The 19629-nt window shown below is 35.9% G+C and overlaps 2 protein-coding genes across 6 annotated transcripts; both read right to left on the reverse strand.

Annotated features, from left to right (window-relative positions):
• Nucleotides 1–2496: 2496 nt before the first annotated feature.
• Nucleotides 2497–13141, reverse strand: LDA (limit dextrinase). Of its 5 annotated transcripts, XM_089053071.1 has the most exons (28): nucleotides 12687–13131; nucleotides 12193–12328; nucleotides 12052–12104; nucleotides 11752–11860; nucleotides 11270–11406; nucleotides 10990–11189; nucleotides 10662–10811; nucleotides 10154–10214; nucleotides 9690–9810; nucleotides 8999–9089; nucleotides 8822–8915; nucleotides 8401–8496; nucleotides 8157–8297; nucleotides 7881–7931; nucleotides 7725–7795; nucleotides 7472–7564; nucleotides 7031–7121; nucleotides 6589–6660; nucleotides 6112–6168; nucleotides 5508–5576; nucleotides 4936–4992; nucleotides 4784–4858; nucleotides 4187–4275; nucleotides 3848–3925; nucleotides 3545–3683; nucleotides 3234–3343; nucleotides 3047–3146; nucleotides 2497–2889 (listed from the first exon to the last, which is right to left on the reverse strand). In XM_089053071.1, the coding sequence occupies exons 1-28, from the start codon at nucleotides 12930–12932 to the stop codon at nucleotides 2779–2781; spliced, it is 2898 nt and encodes a 965-aa protein (XP_088909197.1). In that variant the 5' UTR covers nucleotides 12933–13131; the 3' UTR covers nucleotides 2497–2778. The 5 variants fall into 5 exon arrangements, with proteins under 5 accessions (XP_088909197.1, XP_088909198.1, XP_088909199.1 ...); XM_089053072.1 differs by lacking the exon at nucleotides 8401–8496 and having other exon boundaries at nucleotides 12687–13132; XM_089053073.1 differs by lacking the exons at nucleotides 2497–2889; nucleotides 3047–3146 and having other exon boundaries at nucleotides 3309–3444; nucleotides 12687–13139.
• A 2402-nt stretch (nucleotides 13142–15543) lies between these two features.
• LOC103332302 (uncharacterized) lies at nucleotides 15544–17018 on the reverse strand. The gene is made up of 2 exons (XM_008235029.3): nucleotides 16712–17018; nucleotides 15544–16590 (listed from the first exon to the last, which is right to left on the reverse strand). The coding sequence occupies exons 1-2, from the start codon at nucleotides 16754–16756 to the stop codon at nucleotides 15874–15876; spliced, it is 762 nt and encodes a 253-aa protein (XP_008233251.1). The 5' UTR covers nucleotides 16757–17018; the 3' UTR covers nucleotides 15544–15873.
• Between the last annotated feature and the right edge of the window lie 2611 nt (nucleotides 17019–19629).

Below are 19629 nucleotides of genomic sequence, written 5' to 3' on the forward strand. Positions count from 1 at the left end.
GTGTGCGGCACGTAAGGTCTCAAAAACCAGCCTAAGACGAAATTAAGTAGAGTAAGCTTTGGCCATTGGAGAAGCAAAGGATTATATTCTTCTGCTGATCATGAAATAATCATGGCTCTCTCTCTCTCTCTCTCTCTCTCTCTCTCTCTTGTAGCCAAGGCTACCTCCACCCAGCCATGACTTCATCTGTACGTACTGCTACAAGACAACACAAACCATACATATACTATTGTTCAACTATATAATATAATTGCTTGCTAACCAGTATTGAGCAACTATGCCAGTGAATGTAACCGACTTTTCCATTTTTTTAATGCAACAAGTCATCCATGAGAGAGAGAGAGAGAGAGAGAGAGAGAGAGAGAGATTTTGTGGCTTCTGAGCCACTCAATGGAACATGTTTGTTGCAACTAAGCAACCCAAAACACCAAAATGATTAAATATTTATTCAAACTTTCAATGTGTAACAGAATGAATGAATGAATGAATGACTGAATATGTGTGTGTATATGTCCATCAAATTATGAGATCAAATTCACAACACAAGTCACAAGGTTTTTGTGTTTTTTGCACAATCAATTTTAGGCATGCACAGTAGAAAACATAAGATTAATGATTGGGATCTACCTAATTATAATACAGACAGAGAGGGTTGAGAGAGGTAGATCCAATAATGATATGTATGTTCCAAATTTTAGTGAGGTCACTACTCTCTCAGTCTCTGATTAATTATTACAGAAAAGACATCCTTTTCCCTCTCCCTCTCATGACAAACAATGTGTTTGCTGAGCTTGTGGGCATGCTTAATCAAACTAATTAATTAACAAGTGATCAGCACGGGTCTAATTTAAAATGGTATTAATAAGTTCATTATAGCCAACGGGTCTAGCCGAGTGAAAAGGACATTGATTTGCAGTGTGTGAGAAAACCTCCCTCCGCCTTCTTAACTGGTCAAAAAAAAATGTTCATTATGTATCTTTGTAATTGTAATTAACATTTAGAATTAAAATATTGCTCCTAAAATAAAATTCACCTTTGCTAGATCTGAGTATCAATATGACAGAGTCTATACCTGGAAGTTCTGACTTAAAATGCTCACTGCTAGCTAGCTAGTTGACCCATTTTCTTTTTCTTTTTTCCTCCTTTTTAGTCATTTTTTTCTTTTATTTATACAGAGAGAAGGAACAAATAATTTGGATTATTTACAAATATACTTAATTTTTGGAGCTGACTTGTGAGTAAAATATATTTTAAAAAATATAATGTTAAATTGTGGATAATTTAAAAGGATGACAATCAACTAAAAAGGAGCTTGACAAAAAAAATTATAAAATATATACAGAAGCCAAAGTCATTGTCCAAAAAATTGAGTGGTTCAATATGAAATTAGTGTTGAAATTAGATTTAGAGAAGGAAAATAACATATCCCTGCCACTGTCATTCTCCAAATTCAGAATTGAATCAATATGAAATTAGTGTTGAATATGATTTTTCTCTTTATTATTGCTCTCTCTCTCTCTCTCTCTCTCTCTCTCTCTCTCTCTCTCTGCTGCTGCTACTTGAGAGTGGAAGTGGTGGGTGTTAAATAAAACTGAAAGATTACGACTTAATTAATTGAGATTTTCAAGTGTATTTTTTTGCTTTCAAGGGACACAACAACCACCCAATACTCATATTACAACGACCAATTTCTTCATGGCTACATGTGCATCTCAAACAGAGCAAGAAACAAATTATTAAAAAAGATTAAGCTTTAAAACCCAAATTATATAAACAATTAAATTAAAAACATCTGTTCTTAGATATTACACTCACTTTTTCTTATTTTGGTGATTACCACAGCAATAGATAATAAATAAATAAATAAATAAATAAAAAGGGGAAGTTTATAATTTTATTTTATTTTTTGGGTATTAATATTATTGAGGCATGTGCAACAAGGGAAAATTGGTAGAGGTCTGAAAAGCCAATGTGGTGCAGATTGATTGCTCAAAACAAGGCATGGGAGTGGGCAATTAGAGGTTGCAATTTGCAAATAGGTTCATGAGAATGAGACACGAGATTTTTAATCAGCACAAAACATGACCTTAAGCAGGTTGGGTTTATATCAATGTGGGGACATTAATTGCTTGACATCCTAATCAGAGTTTGGGCTTCATCAGGAAGATAAACCTAGCCCAATGATTTGCTAAATATAAAAGATAAAAAATAAAAAAAAAATTATGCCAGTAACAACTCCATCAGAAAAGTATTTCCTAAAAAGAAAAGGTTGCACTCTTGATTTGTTCGCCAATGGGGTCTAGCCAAGGAAAATGGTGCATCGACTTGCAAATTAGTGATCTCGGAGTTCAAACCCTAATAGCAACGTGGCATGTGTGTGTAAGTACCCCCTCCCCTTATACTTTAGACTATCTTTCAACTCTCTTTTTTAAACTGCTTCGAAGGTGCAAACTGAGCTATTGCCTTCTTGATTTATTAAACAAAACTCGTCATACATTATCTCAATATTTAGAGAGCGCATTTTGTGCATTGGTAGATGCAAAAGAGTTATCCAATTTTTATACAACTTTTGTTTCTATATTTTTTCAGTTTTCCACTGAATACTTATGAGTGCCTAAAAAGAAAATCATTGGGTTTTACCTCTCCCACTCCTCCACAGCAGAACCAAAATGTTGAGGCTAAGTGTACACCAAGAAGTAGATATGAACCACACTCTGGTCAACCATGTTACTGAAAACTTATGGCATCATTAGCGGACCATGTCTACAGCAGAGCTAATCAAACTCCCCTAGGCTCAACGAACACAGACGTAGTCCTTGGAGGCACAGTAAAACATCCTGCAGAAGCGTTGTACGTAGATCTCTTGACAATTTCATCAGTTGACATTACCTAGACAAAGTTTATGTTAAAGAGCTATAAGAAAACAAGTCAAGGAAGTCTACACTTGAAGCAATTTCAAGTGATATGAACTCAGCAAGTAGATATGAGCTGGAAGAAGAAACAATATGAAAATAACAGCCTTAATCCCAACACGTGAATGATTTACCTGCTCAGGATGCAATTGGAGAGTCCTAGCCTGAAGAGAAGGACTTGCAAATGACACCTCAGTTGGACATGCATTGACGATAACCACAATGTATGAGTAGCTGTGCAGCACAAATGTTTATAAATGAATTATTCTACCTGTCATTGGCATCATCAAAAAATTTAAGGTTTGAGATATTGATACTGACATTGGATCCAGCTGAGATAACCCTGGCACTCCTTCATAACCATCTTCAATGCTCATTACTATGACTCCAGGGACCAGTGAAGGACCAGTATTGTGGAAACGTACCCGTTCCTAGAAAATTGAATATTATGTATTAAAACTTGGGGAGTGAATTTGGTTTGTTGTCCCTTAGTGTTTGCATTCTCAGAGCATTTTCAGCTCATAATCTTCTGCTGTTATACAACAAGTATGGATATACTTTTCCTTCAATTTCAGTTCCAGGATAAAAACTTATTACTTTTGTATTAGAACATAAGTGTGTGTACCTCTCACCTGAATAGCATTTGCTGTCCTCAAACGGAAAAGTGGCGAAGAGTACCTAATACGTAACAAATTTGAGAAATTTTCCACAGCAGCGATGATGTGACTCTTCTGAGGCTTAAAGGATGGATCTGCTAATCTTGGCTTGAATCTGAAAAAAAGAAACAGAACCAGAAATTATTAATGGACAAAGTATACCAGTCACTATAAAGGGTCTGATGCCAGATACACCATTAGCAAGGGTTTCTGCATCAAATGTCAACCTCACTAAGAGATATACAGGATCAAATGATGTGGAAATACATTAGTGCTTACAGCGGCCAGCTCTTTTCATTTTTCTCTTTTGGAGGAAGGCCAACACCCCAATTGTTAGAACTATAAGTGAAGTCCAGCCTGAGATTCATACCAACCAAACATAACATATGAGAAGGACGGAGACATGTTACAGCTGGCATTCATTACTCAATTAGAAAATATGACAAAGGAGTGGGATTCTACTTGGAACACAGAAAGCATCCAACTTGAAACTTGGAAGTAGTCTTATGATGGAGATCATATACCCATTCTAGAAGTTAAAAAATATGATTGCCCAAAATATTTTAATTTTATGTAAAAATCATAATTTAGATAGGAACTTGAGAACTAGAAATTGACCTATTGAACCAATCACCAGAATTGTACGAGTCACGATCAAGTGATTTTGACCGGAGTATCTCATCGCCGGAGTGGAAAAATGGTATTCCCTAAAATTAGGAAATCATTTAAATAATGATTGATGATACAATATACCAGAAAATTAATTATAGAAAAACTCATCATTAAACATATAAATAGTGCTAACAGCCTGCTAATATTGACATCATAAAATCACAGTCCCAACTAAGGTTAGTCAAGCTTGCTGAAAATGGTCAACTAATGAAGTCGGAATATATTTCATTTGGGGGTACTATACTAAGTGTCAATGCAAGTTCATTCTACTTGAAACAAATGTTAAAATTTGGATCTCTCCGTTACTCACACGGAATCCATAAGAGGCTGTTCCCCCAAAATGACCTGAATTTAAGAAACGTCTTGTAACCAATAATAAGGATAAAAAGACAAACTCGCCAGCCTTTTCATAAGTATCACTTTATAGTACACTACAACCACTTCATAGCCTAAAGTCAACTCAATTGTGTAAAACAAACATCATATAGAGAAAAATGAAAACGTACATGAAGTAATTAATTAACTTTTAATAGCATTTAAAACCTGTGCTAGTGCTATTATACTTGTCGCCAAGTGATTTATCCTGCATCTCTCCTCTACAGAAATTTCCATTGGAGTCTACAAGTAATGTATTGAGTCAGAACAGAAATTAAAAATGAAGTAAAATAAATGCTGTAGAAGTACATTGATCATACCTTCAGACTCACTATGTCAAACAGAGTTTCATTGTCATGAGCCGAAACATAATTGATCTGGAAAACAATCCAAGTAATCAATGTTATGATTTTTCCATGTTAATAAACATCAGTGTACCTTTAAAACATCAATATGAGAAAATACATTAATATTGATGATCCTAATGTTGATATCTATTTGGAGGGGCATATGAAGAGAGAACATTGATGATCCTAATGTTGATTCTTTCCATAATCTTTAGAGAGTACCCTTTGATGAAACTCTCAATGCCACGAGGTATTTTTTCACTTTCCTTATCTCAAACTATCTAAATATTGGATTGGACTCTGGATTCACTATCTCATTGGATCCTCAGGGTTTCCATTTCTCACCGGCAAGTATCGAAATGACATTAGGACTTGCTAAGCCCACTTGACCGCTGGCTCTCACGTATTGATCTCAAATCACACATTCACTAAATCGGTTGAGGGTATAAAAATATGGCTCAAACAACATCAAGTATATTCAAACTGGTGATCATAGACACAAAATCGCAAGAACTAAAGTCATGAATTCGGATGTGGATCCTTACAGTTTCAGTAGGACATAAAGTATATGCTACAGGTGTCCCACCATATGTCAATATTTCCGATCCTTTTACCTGCAGAAATCAACACATATAAATGCCAAGGTAGTTCATTTTCAGCTAAAGCATCAACAGAAACAAATGGTATGGTGTAATTGTGTAAGAGACAAATCATTCAGGTAAAAATAACACTAGAACAATGAGCTTCTGTGTGAATGGTAGGAATTCATTGCTGATGTCAGATTAATGGATTGTATGAGTTATTCCAGGCTAAAATTAAATAACTGAAAAAATGGATTGTGGCATACAGCCATATTCAGCAATAGTTGCTGCAATCTATGATTTATGGGAAGAGACATGGAAGATTAGACGAGGTCAAAACAAAAGAACAAGTTGTTCATCAAATCGTAGATGAAATCAAAATGAATTAGCTCTCTTGTAGCAGAGAAATCTTCCAAGCTTAGATCACTAGATTAGAAGCTAATTAAATTTGTCCAGTTATCCATTGTTCCCAAAAGCAGGGCCAGACCTGGGTTTTTGGAGGCATAGTGCAAGTTTAGATATTAGACAATATACTGCAACAGACTTATCCTCTGGAATTAATGTATACCTCTTTCCCTTTACAATTGGTTAGAACAAAGTCCCTCAGATTTGCAGCCATGCCAACCTGAATTACCATACTTGAATTAGATATAATCACATAAGAAAAAAGGAATTATGGCTTACGACGACTTCTGCAATATCACCCAAAGGAAGAAAATAAGATGTGGATCCATATGTCATTTAAATAGTTACATAAATGTTGACCAAAAAAAAAAACTTCAAAGAGATGAGAAATGACATGAAAAAGAAACTTCAAAGTACCCATCCACAGAGAACTTCGTTTCTGACTGAAAGTTCTTATCCCCCAGTGGAAGAAACCTATCAGTTCTAGTCTGCTAATACAGCAGATTCCAACAATACAGCATTGTTGCCATCTAACATATTTTCATGATCGATTTGTACAGTGGACTAAGAAAATAATGGAGTCCAGTGTCTGGTCAAAAAGAAAATGCTAGAAATATGAGAATGCACCAAGATGAGATACCTGAATGTGATCCTTTGATTCAGCAAGCATGTGTTCTGCAACAGCTTCTGGACCATGATCGTGACCATTAGGCTACACAAGCAAAGAATATATCTACTAACTATTAGTACTGAAACAATGATATATTCTACACAAGAAAGCACTTTTCCTCATAGTAAGATTCAAAAGTGTAGTAATATCCATATTACTACTTCAGTTATACAACACAAGATGTATGAATAGAGCAACGCTCTTTTTCCATATATGTTGATCATGCAAACTGCACCTCACCTTATCCCCATCTTGAGTGATAGTGAGACACACCATGTCAAACTATTTCATAAGGGAGCACCCACTCTATTCATACATGCATATATAGTATATGTATGCAACTTAGCACACGTTAGCAAGAAGCCAGCATTTAATTTGAAGTATTCTTACTACCCGATACGTGATTATATACCTGCAAGAGTAATCCAGTCACAAATCCTTGCTGAAGAGGATGGCCAAATGGAGATCCACCAAGTATTGCATCCCGTATTCGATCATTGAAACTAATAGATTCCCAATACACAGGTAATAAGAATACTCAACATAATAAGGCAATTCTCTCTAGATAAACCAACACATAGCTATAGGCGCTAGGCAGTGAGAAAAAGAAGGGAAACGCTAGTATATTTAATTCCCACTGAATTCACATTTGACTAAGACAAGACATTCCAGTACAAGGTTGAAGTTAAACCAAGGTACCTATCTATTTCTGTGTCTCTTCTGAATATTTGATAAGGAGAGAAATAAATCAAAAAGAAGTACTGATATTAACCCCATACAATCCCATTTCCTAGTTCCAACACAGTAAGGAAAACAAATGTTACTCCATTAAAGGGAAAATGAAAAATGGTACCTCCCAATTCCAGTTCCATGAATGTTCAACTGTGAGGCATTTATTCCGCGCCCATTGTTGGCAACTTCACCAAAATCCCATCCTTCACCATATCTTGATCAAGGGGGTAAAAAGGGAACATTGAGCCAAAATCATGCTATATATTCAAGAACCATAAACAAAACAACAGGTCCATAAAAAAAATTCAAGAATTTCCAAAGCCACAATAATAGAAAGTGCCTTAAATGAAAATATTGAGTAGCTCGAAACTTACATATAGATACTTGAACCATCAACTCCATCCCTTTCCTTTGTTAGGCTGCAGAGTGCATCTTTTGCTTTCACCTGTGCACAAATTAGTAGGTTTAGGCCCATGGCTATTGCACATCCACTCATTGCACCATGTAACTGGCTTATTAGAGCAACATACCATTGTTCTTCTCATTATATGACCCATAAGATCAAACCGGAATCCATCAACCTGCCAAAATAGTCAGATGATTAAATCATTTCAGAATCTCCCGTTAAAACTTAGAAAGGATAAAAGTTCAAACCTTTTACAATCCAACAATAAATCAGTACACATTATACATATAAAATAATAATAATTCATGCTGACCAGGGATAAAAGAGTTTTCATTTCAAATGTGACTATGAGAAGCTGCTTTGAGGTATTTAAGACACCATTTGATGGGTTAACTCTCACCTTATAATCAACTGCCCAGTGCAATAGATCATCAACAATTAAGCGCTCAACCATAAAATGCTCACTAGCAGTGTTGTTCACACAGGTACTATGCTCAATAAAGCCATCTGTATTTCTTCTCAAGTAGTATCCTGGAACAATCTGTAAATAAACTTTAAATCACAACAGAAGAATGGACAAACCAAACAGGAAGAGATGTAAGACAGGACAGCAGTCTATATGGGATCTAAAGACAAATCACGACCTTATCAAGAACAGAATTATCATCAACTGGCCCACTACCATGCAAGTGATTGTAAACAACGTCCAAGACAACACGAAGGCCAAAACGGTTAAGTGCCTGCAACCAGCAACCAATATAACCTTTTTCCCATTATTTTTCACCCAATTAAACAGGAGGCATACAAACGAACACTATAAGCAAAAAAACAGGAAAGTCAGAGGAGAAGAGGGAGGGAGGGAGGGAAAGAGAAATTATTTTGTATCTCCTGAAATACAGCAAGTCAATGGAATTCGAAAAAGAAAGAATATAGAGCCAGTTAGGAAAACAGATGCAAAACTTAAATTGACTGTGCATTACATAATAATTATCTACGTCACCCACAAGAAGCATTAAACACAAGATTCTTGGCACAGTTAGTGAAGTGACAACACAATATCCAGACCTGAACCATCTTCCTAAACTCAATTGCACGGTATGTTCCATTTGCATTACTTGCATAGCTTCCTTTAGGGACCCCCCAGAGAACAGGGTTGTACCTTCAAAAGACAGAATGAAAAATAAAGATCAAGCCAAAATGTAGCTTAAATTGACAATGAAAAACAAACTGGCAGGAGCATACCCCCAATTATACCCATCATCATTTTGGATAGCCGTAATTAGAGCTTGCTGCTCATCTGAATCTGAAGGAAACTTTTCAAGCACCTCAGGATCTGGCCATATGTCATACAGAGGAGTGGTTACAAGACAATTTAACTACTTTAAGCCCAACCACATTTTATTTCTGCAACACCAATCTATACACAGATAACTCGTACATCATAATCTGCTTGGTATTAACATCAATGCGAAAGGACCTTTTCCATTTGAACTTGTTTTCCCATGATGTGAGAACCCCTGAATGGGAGCCGACCCCACTCATGTCCCACATGCTTATCTATAATTCTTAATTACATATCTCAGCGCATTTTCTCTATGACTTCAAATGGAGCCAGATCTGGCATAGACTTGTTATTCTTTTCGGGATCCACAGACACATACGTACTTACATACAAACTGTATATAAACATTACTCAGCACCACATATATGTTCTATAAGAAATCACCAACTACATCAAATTCAAAGAAATTCTCAAGAGAGAGAGAGAGAAGAAGAAGAAGAAGAAGAAAGAAGCAGGAGTACTGAAAATAATTCAACTTTGCAGTAATAATGAACTTTTCCAGGCTGGAAAGCATACCTACAACCAAAAAAGAATATTGTTTTATCTATTTTTTAAGTGTAGGGATTGAGAGAGAACAATGAATTCCCTTACCTACACTCTTCCAGTTCTCCTTCTCATCATCAACACCTGCAAATTGGAAGGCTGGCAGTAGATGAACATGAGTTATACCAGCATTTGATAATTTCTTCAAATGAATTGCACCTGCTGAGTCCTTCAAGCATTTAAATACATACTGTTAATTGGTAAACTCTCATAGAATTTACTTTTCCTTTCATCCATCGTGTAAGATCCACATGAAACTGAATAACTAGAATGCTTACAAAAGATCAATCAGATGAAACAAGCTTGTTCAAGACACACAAACAAAGGAAACTAAGCATGACCTGTTCCGGTGTGCAAAGCTTACCCACTAGACAATCACTCATGAAAATGTTTCTTTACATTTTAATTCTTAAGTTTTTAATTAGTATACTTGGGTAACACCCCTCTTAATACAGAAAATTTCATATCTTCTAGGAACTACATCAATCATCAGGGCAGAATAACAGAATTACCTGCAAAGTGAAGGCAAGATATCCACCACGAAATTCAGGATGCACAGCCTGGTCACTGGCACTGTAATGGCAACTCAGTATATTAAAATGAATGTAAACCTACAGAGTTCATACAATACCAAAGCTAGAATCATATGTGGACAAACAAACACATATTACTCATTAAAAGTTAAACATAACATATATCAATAGAGATCTCTTTCTAGAAAAGTGGCTGAAAGTGGCATCATATTTCTTTTTGTCGCAAAGTGGCATTATATAGATACCCGGATTTATGTTGCACTGGAGGAGAGAAGGGGAGAGAGAGAGAGGTTTTGAAGTGATAAAGCATAAAAATTGACACCAGACGTCTCTTTCACCAACAACTCTTCTATGAAGCTAAACACAACTTGAAATCCTATAATGTGTAATCTTTAAGTTGTTTTATGATTTTCATACATAATTTCTGAAAGTAAGAATTGAAGCTGAGTTCATAAATACTATAAATCACATGAAAACTAGTGATTACCTGAAATCTCTTATGTGCAACTCATAAATACTTATGTCAGAAAAAGAAAGTATATCAGGTTTCTCATCTACCAATTTATCCCATCCTTCAGGTTTTATATTATCAGAATCAAGATTGACCAACAATGTCCGCCTGCTATCTGATGAGAGCCTGCTCCAACAAACAATTAAAAAATATTAAATTATGGGAAATATCAATGTGCAGGCATATAAATCAATGTCCATGACTAATTATATACTACCGGATAGCAGTGCTGCATAACTTTAGAATATGAAAACACCTTAGGTATTATCGGATAACTGTTGGCTAAATGAGACAACCAGCATACCCTCTGGCATATGGATCGTTTGCATAGCATTTTTCAATTCTCAAGGTGCTAGGATGATATACAGACACTTCATACACGTAATAGCAGCCTTCCCAACTTTTTGGTCCTTTAGTACTCCAAACACCATTAAATTCCTCAAGTTGCACTACCTCTAGGGGACTCCCACCTGATGGATCTTTATAAATGCAAACACATACTTCCTGCTTTGGAAAAACAAATGATTGCTTAAGCAAGTAGGACCGAGAGAGCATTATTAAAAACCTTATAAAATATAAGATACCTGAGCCGTAGGCGCCCAAAGGTAAAGTGACACTGATTGTTTTGAATAAAGTGCACCAAGGGGACCATTATATGAGAACAAGTCATCTAGGATACCAGGTAATTGCAGACCAGTAGCATCACTGCACCTTCCATCAGCTGTATAACATGAAAACAGATAAAACATATATTCACTGGCTGGAAATTAAGCAACTGCAATTGAACTATTATGTTGATCAAGATGCACACAAGGTAGTGACTCTATGTTCTGTTATAAAAGTGTTAGAAATGGTGAGTTTTATGTATTTCAGCACTCTCCATCGCATGTAGGCCTCAACACTCCCCTCATGTGTAAGGCTACAGATCAAAATTTGAAAACAGAGGGTAATAATCAGTGTTCAAATTTTTCTTCACCAGTTTATAAGACTTAGGAAGACAACTGCTAATCTAATTGTGCATTTATCATAACTGACTGGCAAAGAACAAATGCAACAACGTTCTTACAATTGAAAGTAGCAACAGCCACTTGGCATTTGAGAAGAGGTTTGGTGTCCAAATCGGGGGGCACATTAAAAGCTCTGTAATCTTTGATATGAGGAAATTTTTCTTTCACCTAACAACAATCATTTTGATACATGGTCAGTTCTAAGAAGTGTTCAACTTATCAAGAAGTTACATTAGGCAAAAACCAGCAATAAGATGGTACATCCAAGCAAACCACAAACGACCAACAACAACAACCATTGATAGGTCCAAAATAAAAATAAAAAGAACACTGCTTGAACAGAAAACATAGCGTCTTACATTTTCTGGAAGCCCGTGTTTATCTTCTTCAAGCTGAACTTTTACATCCTCACCTGTTAGCAAAGAAGTCTCATCATACTTGATGCTTAGATTTGAAATAATTATGATTCACTACTGAGTAAGAGTTGGTAAAGTCCTTACCTAGAATTCCATCACTTGTAAGAGATAAAGCAGCAGTTTTACTAGCCAATAAATAGCAGGAACCATTTCCAACATACACATTCCAAGCAATAATTGATTCACTAACCCAGAATGCCCTTGAATACAACAAGCTACCCTGCAACCCACCGATCATAACTTAGCACGAACAGCGAAAAAGATCAACCTCCATGGTATGGCCATATCATAATTCAATTTACCATTTTAATCATTCATTCTTTATCTATAATGTCAGTGACTCCAACCACAACAGTAAAAAAGTTTAATCCTTTAATTAAAACCCACAACAAATTCAAATTTATTCATCTTCTGTTTCTTCAAATTGGCCATTTTTTTAAACTACTTGGGTTCCAATAATGAAGTACACTTCAAATTTCTTGTCTTTTGGTACCAAATTTCAATGCAACATTAGCTTCCGAAAAGCATGGAAAACACTCTGGAAAATCTCAACAGGTTTTGGGAGCGAGAGCAGAAACCTGAGAGGTCGAAGTGGACTCCTCTGCAGACATGGATAAGGAGGAGGCCGAGCACTGCAAATTGGGTTTTCTGAAAACCTTGGCGGAATGGAGTGGAAGTGGGAGAAAGGGTTTCGCTTTGGAGGTGAAACGGCGCCGTAGAGAAGATGAAGGGCACGTGGCGCCGCGTCGACGAGGGAAATGGCAGTTGACAGTTGGAGCAGTTGGTGATGGGTAAAGAAGAAATGGAGAGGTATATAAAGGCATTGGTTTTCCTTCAGAGAAAATGTCTGTGTGAACCTCTGAATTTTGCTGGCTTTCAGATCATTTCTGTTGCTCTCCCCACTAAAAATTCTTTCATTTTCTTCTTCTCTGTTTTTTTTTTGAGTTCTTCTGTAGTCAGTTTTATTATAAATTGCTGTTGATAAATGATTGGATATTTAAGAGTAGAGCTAACCAAAATGACAATTGTTCTTTCCAAAAAATGAAAAGACAAATTGCTACTCACCTTCTTCCTGACTGTTACATAATGTTATCCTTGAATTAGTATTTCACCAAGATGACAATTTTTTTTTGGACTAACCAAAACGACAACTTACAACTCAAAAGAAAACACAGAGCTGCGCGGCAGCCCAACCTCATTTGCCAAGGTGGGTAGAATGGGATTCATTCCCATCGCTAGAATGAACGTGGGGTCACAACAAATCTGATTCTTGATGCCTGATGTTGAAAAGAATTGTGTGGGATGGGAAAGGGATGAAAGGGAATCAAATTTTTCATGCCAAAAAATACCCCTCACAAATAAATTTTTTTCATATGAAAAATTGTAGCCTTTGGAAATAAAACATATTTTGTTTAGCGGCATAATTAAAATGTTTTTCATTTCGTCATGATAGATGGTAAACAACTTAATTGGAATGCATGACTTATATTCTTGATTAACCCGATTCCTGCACGATGGATTGTAACTCACAGGACAGAACCATGATTTAATGTTCGAAAAGACAATAGATGGATTGAAAGAAAACAAAAATAGATGGACAAGAATATAACTTGTTATTAAAGGTAGATTATTTTGAGAATACAATAACTAATGAATCAGAGAAAAGTATGCAAATGAGGTGAATGACGACAATAATGCCACTTAAGATCAAATTTAGACAAAACTGACATACAATATTGAGGAGAGGACTTGGGAGGATGGATAATAAGGCCCGAATTTTAAGAAAAATAAAATAAAAAAGTGATTTTGTCAATTACCAAAATGCACTTCACCTTTCACACCATGGTCGTGGCTTACGCTCTCATGCCAGACCTTATTTAGAGAATCTCCAAGAGGCAAATGAAATAAGCAAAATTGTACTATAACAACTTAGGTGACATGTTGTCTAAAGCCATCTCCAACTATGTTGGGGCTAAACTCAAATTTTCACCCTCCAAAATACAACTATTCATGTATTTTCAAGACTCAAAAAAAAAATGTCCTCCAACCCTACAGACTCAGAAATTTGAGTCCGCAACTTTATTAGATTTATTTTTGTTTCAACATTCGTGATTTAATTTTCTAAACATTTTAATCTAAAGAAATTGAAATTCCATAAACATAACATTTTTCTTCACTTAAAATTAAAATGAGAATGACATTTGTAGAGTTTGAGAGTGGAATCTCATTTAGATAAATTAAAAATATTATTTTAATTTCAACCATTGGATCTTCTTTTTCTCGTTAAAATCAAGTTGGAAAAAATCTGTGCCGTTTATATCTATTTGAGAAAGTTTGAAAAATCACAAAAGGTTGGTTCCCATTGCTTGACACGTGGCCAGCTTTTAAAGGCTCCAAAAGATTAGATTAAAAAATATATATTATTAAAAAAAAAATTTTAAAAAAACAAGAAGATGCATCATTGGTTTTCAAAGGGAGCTATTGGATTCCAACGTCCCCTTGATGCGAGCCTTCCACGCGTCTAGCAAGTTAGCTTTGTCCTGCCATTCCTTCACGTGCTGCGCAAGTTGGCTTCGTCTTGGTGCCCACAGAAATTCACCCATACTGGAAAGTTGGGCCAAATTCCGCCAAGATTTGTCTGACCCAAATTACCACTCCTCCCTATACATAGTTGGAGAAGGTTTTCAGGGCTATAATCCTAAAATTTGGGTTTGGCCCTCATAGTTGGAGATGGTCTAAGCATTTGCCTCATGAATAAAGTTGGTCACCCCAAGGGACTAAGCAATGTAAGTGTATAAATTGGGCCAATTTGTTCACTTTGAAATAGGCAATATTGAGTTGTTGGGAAGAACAGACGTATTTTGCCTACCCATTTGCCTCTTCCCCTAAAGGCAAGCCAAATGAGGTTTGCCTACTATTTTGCCTCTTCTTTTGGAGATGTTCTTAGCCGTGACACAACAATGTTGTAAATGCGTCCAAAAGTTGTGGGGCCTAATTGTCAAATTCCTCACTCAGCATGTGCCTTCATAATTATCATATGGCTCAATGGTTCAAGGTTCAAACTAAAGAAAGCAACATCCACAAACTTTTACTTCCCTTTAATTTTTATTGACTTGTTGCCTTAAGTCTAAACCAACCCTAAAGCCTATATTCTGGAATAATTCCAGTTAAATTTGGTCTTAATTTGCTATTACAACTAGTTTAATTACCAACTGAACCTTTTGCATCATAAATCTAATTAGATGCCTTTGATGGGATTATGGCAGACACTCACAATCAAGTTGTATGTTTGGTGTCCATGCTTCACAAAAAGCAAAATCTCTGGGAGATTTGTGATCATTTGTCATGCTCATATCTTCCATCATTATGCTACTTTGATTTGATGTACCAAGAAAAAGCAAAAGTGAGATGAAATAGCAGGAGCACAATTATGGCTTTTAATTTAACAATACCATCTTTCTGAAATTTGGTTACCATAATTTGGAGATTCTAAATTGATCTCCCATTAATTTCACATCAACTACAGAATTTAGAGCAGCTAAATGCTGAAAGAGATATAGATTCAAGTCTCCATCCAACATATATATGCTAAATCAAACAAGTTAGGATTTTTCATTTCTAAGACTGGCTGGTGTTTGAAACAATTTTCAAACTGAGGCATTGTGGCCATCCATTTCATGCTGCTACCTTTGCATGTGTGACAGTGTGAAAAAGATGGGCAGCCTTAGAAAATCATGTAACTAAAAAGTAAAAAAGCAGTTTTGGTCAATGCAGAACAAGCTTTTGGTACTTGGTGATGGGTGAAGAATCAGAACCAGGCTCATCACAGTGCACCAGGCTTCTCTTGTTGCTGAAACAGCTAATGTCACTGCTAATGCAAGAGTCTTGGTGCAGAAGACGCTGCCGCGTTGGGGGGAAGATTGCAACCGGTGGAATCTCAATGGATTTGAGCTGGGGAGGAGGGTGCTGCCACTGAGGCAGAGGTCCAGCCAGGAGAAGGTTTTGAAGGAGTGGTCCGGCTTCGATTACTGCTTGCAGTAGCTTACCCTTCTCCGGCAATACTAATGGCTTCTCAGCTCCCAATTTTGAGGCAGCTTGTGGTTGTGGCGACAATGGTTGTGGGATCGTAATTCGGTCTGAATTTGGTGATGCAGTGATGGTTTCATCAGAGTCAGAAGAGGCAAAATGTTTGTTGTTTGAGTCCCTGCCTTTTGATTCAATATCCTCATTTTGTGCAGCAACTACTTCTTGATCTTGTTGTTGTTGCTGTTTTTGCAGCTCTTGTTGGAGCATGAGCTTGTCCAAAACTAGCCTTCGGCATTTTGCTTGAGCCTCATCTCTCTCTTGGACGGTTCTGCTTAGGAGATCTTTGAGCTGAACAAGTTCTTCTTCTCTCTTTGAAATCTTCTCCTTCGCTGACAAAATTGTTGTCTCAAGCTCCAAGGTTGTGCACAGAAGAGAATGCTTCAACTCTTGTATCCCCTGCAGCCAAATCAAGAAAATAAATTAGACATGTTCATAAAAGAAACTAGCAGAAAGGGCCAATTGGGTCTTTTTCAACTTGAGAAAACAGAATTTCAGAAACTTGACAAGAATCAAATACCTCTTCCTGATAGCAAAGTTCCCAAGGACTGCACTGAACTTCCATTAGTTGCAAGGATGCAAATGGCAGAGGCTAAGGCAAATGTTGGTGGTGGCTTACAAGTACTTGGTTTCTGCTCCCTTTCCTTCGTTTTTCTCTCCTTATCTTTCTCTTCATTCATATGAGATATGAAAGTTGAACAAAACACAAAAGGCCAAAAGCATTTATAGAAAGGTCAATTGCGCGCCAAGTGCATTCTTTGTACCCTATAAATGTACACGAGGACTAAAAAATTGTAGGAAGAAATCTGAAATTTGCAGTGAGACATAAGTCTTCATCAGCTACACCTTTTACCTTATCTCAGCCGCGCATGGTACGTGCACATGCATATTTTCACCCAAGACTGATGTAACACATAACACGTTTATTGGTTCTATTTTAAACTACACTTCTCTTAAAGAGGTGGCGTTTTAATGAAAAAATTGCATGTTTACATGTGACGGATGTGACGGGTTTCAAATAGGGGAATGTAACGCGTAGCTTAGTTGTTGATTACATTACTATTTACTAATCATATCTTTCACAATGATACGAAATCGCTACTTTTTAAAAAGAGAAACAGTAAATACAATATTAGCTTTATTATTCCATGAACTTAAATTTATGTTTGGTATAGAACACCACCTTCTCGAATTAAACATCAAAAAGAAAAAAGTCATATTTTATGAATGATTAAAGCCATTTGATTTATAACATTTTTTTCCCTTTATATTATAAGCTCAAGTGTTCTTTTTGACTCTTGAGGATAAAAATGGGACGGGGCCATGTATAAATGGTTGCTATGTTTCGTTTGGCCGCCCCCCCATTGCTCAAACTTTGATTCCACTAATTGGTAATAGTAACCAATAAAGAAATTGCGGCTCTAAAAACATAGAATGTTTTCTGGGTTAGGTTGTTTTTGTTTTATATATAGAGTACATATTATTTTATAACTTTTGATGATTGTATTTTTCGGAGAATACTAGAAACCCTATATTTTATTCATCCCTGAAAAAAGCTTATAAAATTGTTCTGAACATATCATTAGAGTAATGTATAAGATTTTAAAAAAAAAAGTACCCTAATTGCATCGGGGATCCTAATTGGACTCGAGCACATTCTACAAATTTCAACGCTTTAGATTCAAATTTTCATTGCATAAGGGATTGTTAGGAGCAATAGTCCCTAAATTATATCCCAATTTGCATATGTAATTTGTGAGTAATTGCACACACACTCAAAATTAATTTTAAATTTTATACATGATCAGAGTAACATAAAGGTTTTTTTTCTCATTACCCTTGAGAAAATGTTGATCATGAAATGCAAAACGTGACGCAACTATATCATATGTGTGGTATGTGTGTAGAATTGAAACGACCTTTTTTCTTCTTCTTTTTTTGTCTTTAACCAAATGAAATCTTCACAAAATTGGCAGAGGAGAAAATGATAGGGTCTTTAGGGTAAAAAATTAAATTTATCCACTGATGAAAGGATTAAAATTAACAGGAAAATGTGTTTATCATCCGTTCAGATTTTAAGATTTGTCCAAACAATGCTTTGCGTGTGGGTCCTCCAATGTCTAAATGCCATGATGAGTCCACCATCTCCAATTCTCCATGCCTCAGAACACATTCACATGCACACATGCAATTATATTCAACACAAATATAAATAAAAACTCGTGTGGGCTCTCGTGTGGTGCAATTAAAATGTGACACATCATAGGATAGGAAAAAATGAATATTTTCTTCCATTTCTCCATTTTTAGAGAGCATGACTGCACTCGTATAGATTTGATGTTATCTTAATTCATTTTTCCACCTGCTTTTATCGCTTGAGCAAATCTTAATCCTAGTTCTAATCGTGATATACAATTTATGTTATTCGCCTTTCTTTTTCTTTTCTTGTAAGTTATGATATAATAATCTTATGAGACCGTATAAACATTTTGATTCCCTCGGTTTATTGTTAATTAAATTTTACATCGAACGATCCACACGTTAACACGATACGAAAACCAAAAATCTTAACTTCAACATGTGGACATGAGAAAACTAGCGAGGTCCAACTAGTCAAAGGGTACTCACAATTCCAATATGTTTCAAAGTTTGTTGTCAAAACGAGTAGCTTTTTTCGGTTTTGCTTCAAGTTGGGTGATTTGTTTAGAGTTTCCTTTTTCTAGTTTCGTTCGTGCAAGAACGCGGATTGGAGTTGTAAAGGGTGATTGATCATGATGTAAGATAAAGAAAAGAATCGACCTCTTTTGTCACTTGCTTTGCTTCAAAAAGATCTTTTGCATGTGATTAGAGCGATCGGTGCTGTGGGGCCCAGCGCTCACATTCTCATAATTAGATCATAACATCAACTTATTCAAGATTAGTCCACATCATCAGAATAATTAATAAACAAAGGAAAGAAAAAAATTTAAAAAAAATCATAACCACCGGTGATTCGATGAATGGTAAGAACAAAGTACTGCAAGGAAAATTTACTAAAATCATGAGATCAGAGAAATAAAACATCTTCCCCTTAACAAACAACCACTAAAATGATGGAGTATTACAGCTACAATTTGAAATGTATCAGGTTGAGCATTCTAAACCAACATCTGCTGATGATATCAAGAGAAACTAGATCAGCATGAAACTTTACAAGTTTAGAAGCACTTACAAAAGAAATGCTCATTCACATTTATTTATTTGTGATTCAATAAACATATCTTTTCTAGAGTTGGACTTAAGTTGGAGCTTCTTTTTAAACTAAATCAGCGACGAATTGAGGCGATTTCTTCAATAAGCTCTCGCATGTGAACATTTTTAACATACAACTACTTAGGTAATTTGGTTAGAACATAGTACTGCAATGATGGAGTAATACAGCAATAGGATTGAGCATTC

Source organism: Prunus mume, linkage group LG5 (assembly GCF_029339155.1).
Source record: "Prunus mume cultivar Tortuosa linkage group LG5, ASM2933915v1, whole genome shotgun sequence".
NCBI lineage: Eukaryota > Viridiplantae > Streptophyta > Magnoliopsida > Rosales > Rosaceae > Prunus > Prunus mume.

Bases quoted from the DNA above. Each gene is read 5' to 3' on its own strand.
- LDA (XM_089053071.1), bottom strand. From the start codon at position 12,932: ATGCCTTTATATACCTCTCCATTTCTTCTTTACCCATCACCAACTGCT. The intron at 12,105-12,192 runs GTAAGGACTTTA...CTTTGCTAACAG, and splicing joins TACAAGTGATGGAATTCTAG to GTGAGGATGTAAAAGTTCAG. The intron at 11,861-12,051 runs GTAAGACGCTAT...GATTGTTGTTAG, and splicing joins AACACGGGCTTCCAGAAAAT to GTGAAAGAAAAATTTCCTCA.
- LOC103332302 (XM_008235029.3), bottom strand. From the start codon at position 16,756: ATGGAAGTTCAGTGCAGTCCTTGGGAACTTTGCTATCAGGAAGAG. The intron at 16,591-16,711 runs GTATTTGATTCT...ATTTGGCTGCAG, and splicing joins AACTTTGCTATCAGGAAGAG to GGGATACAAGAGTTGAAGCA.